General features: G+C 37.8%; 1 protein-coding gene across 1 annotated transcript; it reads left to right on the top strand.

Annotated features, from left to right (window-relative positions):
- Window positions 1-1,159: 1,159 nt before the first annotated feature.
- Window positions 1,160-2,290, top strand: LOC102745725 (olfactory receptor 8S1-like). The gene has a single exon (XM_006729298.2). It carries the CDS (start codon window positions 1,355-1,357, stop codon window positions 2,288-2,290), a length of 936 nt encoding a protein of 311 aa, XP_006729361.1. The 5' UTR covers window positions 1,160-1,354.
- The last annotated feature ends 3,964 nt before the right edge of the window (window positions 2,291-6,254 follow it).

The following is a 6,254-nucleotide window of genomic DNA, read 5'->3' on the forward strand; positions in this document are numbered from 1 at the left end:
TTCCATTGATCTATTTGTCTACTTTTCTGCCAGTTCCATTCTGATTTGATTACCACAGCTTTGTATTATAATGTGAAGTTTGGAATTCTGATGCCTCCAGCCTTGTCTTTCATTTTCAAGATCGCTTTGACTAGTCAGAGTCTTTTGTGGTTCCATACAAATTTTAGGATTCTTTGTTCTAGTTCTATGAAAAATGCTGTTGGTATTTTGATGGGGATTGCATTAAATCTGTAAATTGCTTTGGGTAGTATAGACATTTTAACAATATGTTTTCTTCCAACCCATGAGCATGGAATGTCTTTCCATTACTTTGTGCTGTCTTCAATTTATTTCATCTGTGTTTTATAGTTTTTAGAGTATAAGTCTTTTACATTTTTGGTTAGGTTTATTCTTAGGTATCTTATTATTTTGGGTGCAATTGTAATCGGAATTGTTTTCTTAATTTCTCTTTCTGTTGCTTCATTATTGGTTTATAGAAATGCAGCAGATTGCTGTACATTGATTTTGTATCCTGTGACTTTACTGAATTTGTTTATCAGTTCTAGCAGTTTTTTGGTGGAGTCTTTAGGGTTTTCTATATAGAGTATCATATAATCTGGAAATAGTCAAAATTTTACTTCTTCCTTGCTGATTTGGGTGCCTTTTATTTCTTTTTGTTGTCTGATTGATGTGGCTATGACTTATTTTGATGGTTTCTTTTGATGAACAATTTAGTTCTGTTTTACCTTTATTATTTCTTAGCTCTATTTTTTAACTTTAAAAAGTATTTTATAGTTTCCTCCCTTACCTCAACTCCACGTCACACACACACACACACACACACAGATTTCAAAATTATCTCTAAGATTAAATGTTCCAAATATATGAAAGATAATAAAGAGGAAAAAGATAAGATAAATGTACATAATTAATTAGTAATGAACTATTACAAAGTCTTTAATTGAAAGTGAAAGACAGACTGAGGAGAACAGGAAGGATTATAGTATCTTCTGCAGAAAATGAATTCTTGACCAGACTATCATGGAGCAAAATCAATGGCCTAGTTTGAAGGGATAAAAATTATTCAAGGGTCAGATCTGGAAAACTATGTAAATTTCTCTAGAGTTGTTTGTAAGAAAAGAACAACAAATTGAAAGAGCACAGAAGGTTCAGAACTTGTACACCAGGCAGTCAGAAGAGGGAAGGGCATGCTTCAAGGGACTCCATGAGAAATATTAAACAACCATAGCAATAATGAGCAGATGAAGAAAAAAAGTATGTGTACATAGAATAAGTAGAAAGTTTGGGTTGCCAGAGGAGGTGGTTGATACATTGTTTCTTTCTCTGTTTTCGCCCAAAGTATTATCATCTTTAAATGGCCTTGGGAAATCACAGCACAATCACTGAATTCCTCGTTCTTGGACTGCCTGCTGATCATCATACCCAGGCCCTAGTCTTTGTGCTTTTCCTAGTAATTTACCTCCTGACTCTGTCAGGGAACCTGTTGATGATCTTGGTTATCAGGGCCAATTCTCACCTTCACATGCCCATATACTTCTTCTTGAATCACCTCTCCTTCCTGGATCTCTGTAACTCTTCAGTCACTGTGCCCAAGATGCTAGAGAACCTCCTATCTGGCAAGAAACCCATCTCAGTGGAGGACTGTTTGACCCATGCCTTCTTTGTGCTTGCCTTTGGGGGAACAGAGCTCTGCCTCCTTGCAGTGATGACCTATGACCACTGTGCTGCCATTTACTACCCTCTACCCTATGGTCAGATGATGAGCAATGAGCTGTGTGTGGGACTGGCATGGGGATCTTGGGGTGTGGCCTTTTTGGATGCTGTCATCAATACCCTCCTAGCTTGGAATTTGGACTTCTGTGAGACTCAAGTCATCTCCAACTTCATTTGTGAGATTCCATCTCTGTTCTCTCTATCCTGTTCCAATAGCTCTGTTAACTTTGCAGTCCTGCTCTGCTCTGCCCTCCTGCATGCCTTTGGGCCCTTCCTTCTGGTCTTCTTCTCTTATACACGTATTGTTGCCACCATCCTGAGCATCAGCTTCACCTCAGGCAGAAGCAAGGCCTTCTCCACCTGCTCCTCCCACCTCACAACAGTAAGCTTATTTTATGGCTCAGGTTTTCTTTGCTATCTCATGCCAACTTCAGGTTCCCCATGGGAGTTGGTTTTTTCCATGCAGTACAGTGTGGTCACTCCCCTAGTGAATCCCCTTGTCTACAGCCTAAAGAACAAAGAAGTAAAAACAGCTCTGAAAAACATGTTGCAGAAAAGTTTACAATATCTCAGGTAGCAGAGAACAAGCAGAGGATGATTGGGAAGCAGGGTAGAATTATAACAAAATACCCGAATAATAGGCATTAAGAAAAATTTTTGTTTGCTCATCATGTCAGATATGACAAAATATCTTTTAAAGTCTCCTTTGTTTGGAAATCCACCAAAAAATAGCAAGGTATTTTCTTGCTTTAGTACATATTTTATCTTTCTTAGAGGCAGAAAACATGCATCAGATAACTATTTCAATTCAAGTAATTTGGTTATAGACACAGATTATTCCTTTTGTTTGCAAAACATTAACAAAATGCTTAGCATGGGGGAAATTGTTTGTGTCCCAAATTCTTACATGGATTCCTGTGGGTATTAAACTGGGGATAAAGTTTTGCTACAAGGTAAAAAGCCAGGGTCTCTAAAGGAAGAAAGATATAGACTTGAGACTTGTGGAAGGTGGGTTTAAGATGAGCTCTGATTGAAGAGGGTCTTAGTGGCAAGGCAGATGCAGCTGAAGGTGTCTGAGAAAGGAAATCAGTTTGTTGGTCTAAAGTCCACGCTAGCAGACATCTTCCACAAGCATTGTGAAACATTATCTGCTATGTGGCAAACAGTAGAGAATTTCATTCATTCTAGGGTGGTATAGCAGCCCTGCTTCTTTCTTCTTCTAGGTTTTACTGGTGGCTCAGAAAACTTAAGTCTGGTAGAAAGTGATGGGGTTTAGAAAAGAAGTGCATGGAGTAGGGAGAATCCTAGGTAGGAATTTCCTGAGGGGTAAAAAAGGATGGTCATGGAGACGACTAATCAGAAAAGCTGCATAAACCATCTACCAAAGCATCCTAGACATCTATAAAACCACTTGCTAATGCATCCTAGAAATCCTAGAAATACAGTACAAAGCCACACAGACACTGTACCCTACTCTACAATATCCTAAATGAAGGTAGATTTATTTAAAAAAAAAACTTTATTTAAATTAAATTTAATTAACATATAGTGAATTATTAGTTCCAGAGGTAGAATTCAGTGATTCATCAGTTCCATACAACACCCAGTGCTCATTTCTTCAAGTGCCCTCCTTAATGCTCATCACCCAATTACCCGATCCCCCCACCCACCTCCTCTCCAGCAACCCTCAGTTTGTTCCCTATAGTTAAGAGTCTCTCATGGTTTGCCTCCCTTCTCTATTTTTGTCTTATTTTATTTTTCCTTCCTTTCCCCTATGTTCATCTGTTTTGCTTCTTAAATTCCACATATGAGTGAAATCATATGGTAATTTTCTTTCTCTGATTGATTTATTTCACTTAGCATAATACTCTCTAGTTCCATCCATGTGGTTGCAAACGGCAAGATTTCATTCTTTTTGATGGCTGAGTAATATTCCATTGTGTGTGTGTGTGTGTGTGTGTGTGTGTGTGTGTGTGTGTGTGTGATATAATATCACTTCTTCTTTATCCATCCATCTGTCAATGGACATCTGGACTCTTCCCTTATTCTGGCTATTGGAACATTGTTGCTATAAACATTGGGGTGCATGTGCCCCTTCAAATCACTGTTTGTATCTTTTGGATAAATACCTAGTAGTGTCAAAGATTAGTTAACCATAGAGTTGAGCATCCATTTCTGGGTTCTCTATTCTGTTCCATTGATCTATGTGTCTGTTTTTGTGCCAGCACCATATTGTCTTGATGATTACAACTTTGTAATACAGCTTAAAGTCTGGAATTGTGATGCCTCCAGCTCTGGTTTTCTTTTCCTTTGGCTATTCAGGGTCTTCTCTGGTTCCATACAAATTTTAGGATTATTTGTTCCAGCTCTGTGAAAAATGTTGATGGTATTTTGATAGTGATTATATTGAATGTGTAGATTGCTGTGGGTAGCATAGCATTTCAACAATATTTGTTCTTCCAATCCATGAACATGGGGTGTTTTTCCATTTCTTTGTGTCTTCCTCAATTTCTTTCATAAGTATTCTATAGTTTTCAGAATACAGATCCTTTACCTCTTTGGTTAGGTTTATTCCTAGGTATCTTATGGGTTTTGGTGCAATTGTAAATGGGATCGATTCTTTGATTTCCCTTTCTGCTGCCTCATTGTTAGTGTATAGAAATGCCACTGACTTCTGTGTATTGATTTTATATCCTGCCACTTTGCTGAATTCCTGTATCAGTTCATGTCACCTGCAAAGAGTGAAAGTTTGACTTCTTCTTTGCTGATTTGGATGCCTTTTATTTCTTTTTGTTGTCTGATTACTGTGGCTAGGACTTCAGTACTATGTTGAACAACAGTGGTGATAGTGGACATACCTGTTGTGTTCCTGACCTTAGAGGAAAAGCTCTCAGTTTTTCCCGTTGAGGGTGATATTAGCTGTGGGCTTTTTGTAGATAGCTTTATGATACTAAGGTATGTTCCCTCTATCCCTACACAGCAGAGAGATTTTATCAAGAAAGCATGTTGCATTCTATCAAATGCTTTTTCTGTATCTATTGAAAGGATCATATGGTTCTTATCCTTCCTTTTATTAATGTGGTGATTCACACTGATTGATTTGTGGATGTTGAACCACCCTTGCAGCCCAGGAATAAATCCCACTTGGTCATGGTGAATAATCCTTTTAATGAACTGTTGGACCCAATTAGCTAGTATCTTGGTGAGAATTTTTGCATCCATGTTCATCAGGGATATTGGTCTGTAATTCTCTTTGTTGGTGGGGTCTTTGTCTGGTTTTGGGATCAAGGTATTGCTGGCCTCAAAGAAATAGTGAAGTATTCCTTCCTTGTCTATTTTTTGAAACAGTTTCAGGAGAATAGGTATTAATTCTTCTTTAAATGTTTGGTAGAATTCTCCTGGGAAGACATCCAGCCCTGGACTCTTGTTTGTTGGGAGATTTTTGATTACTGCTTGCTGGTTACTGCTTGCTGGTTATGGGTCTGTTCAGGTTTTCTATTTCTTCCTCTTTCAGTTTTGGTAGTTTATAAATTTCTAGGAATGTATCCATTTCTTCCAGATTGCCTAATTTGTTGGCATATAGTGGCTCATAATATGTTCTTAAAATTGTTTGTATTTCCTCGGTGTTTGCTGTGATCTCTCCTCTTTCATTCATGATTTTATTTATTTGGGTCCTTTCTCTTTTCTTTTTGATAAGTTTGGCTAGGGGTTTATCAATCTTATTAATTCTTTCAAAGAACCACCTCTTAGTTTTGTTGATCTGTTCTACTGGCTTTTTAATTTCTATATCATTGATTTCTGCTCTAATCTTTATTAATTCTATTCTCCTACTTTATTTGCTGTTCTTTTTCCATCTCCTTTAGGTTTAAGGTTAGATTGTGTATTTGAGACTTTCCTTGTTTCTTGAGAAAGGCCTGTATTGCTATATACTTCCCTCTTAGGGCCACTTTGCTGCATCCCAAGAGTTCTGAAATATCATGTTTTCATTTTCATTTGCTTCCATGCATTTTTTAAATTCTTTTTTTTTATTTTTTTTATTATGTTATGTTAGGCTCCAAACAATACATCATTAGTTTTTGATGTGGTGATCCACAATCCATTGTTTTAGTATAACACCCAGTGCTCCATGCAGTACGTGCCCTCAATACCCATCATTGGGCTAACCAATCCCCTCTGCCCCTCCCCTCTAAACCCTGTTTGTCTCTCAGAGTCCATAGTCTCTCATGGTTCATCTCTCCCTCCAATTCCCCCCTCTCGTTTTTCCCTTCCTTCTCCTAATGTCCTCCATGCTATTCCTTATGTTCCACAAATAAGTGAAACCATATGATAATTGACTTTCTCCGCTTGACTTATTTCACTTAGCATAATCTCCTCCAGTCCCATCCATGTTGATGTAAAAGTTGGGTATTCATCCTTTCTGATGGCTGAGTAATATTCCATTGTATATATGGACCACATCTTCTTTATCCATTCATCTGTTGAAGGGCATCTCGGCTCTTTCCACAGTTTGGCTATTGCGGACATTGCTGCTATGAACATTG

Source organism: Leptonychotes weddellii, chromosome 5 (assembly GCF_054177405.1).
Source record: "Leptonychotes weddellii isolate Sample4059 chromosome 5, ASM5417740v2, whole genome shotgun sequence".
Classification (NCBI taxonomy): domain Eukaryota; kingdom Metazoa; phylum Chordata; class Mammalia; order Carnivora; family Phocidae; genus Leptonychotes; species Leptonychotes weddellii.

What these genes read in the sequence shown, in the direction of transcription:
- LOC102745725 (XM_006729298.2), top strand. Translation starts at nt 1,355, where the DNA reads ATGGCCTTGGGAAATCACAGCACAATCACTGAATTCCTCGTTCTTGGA.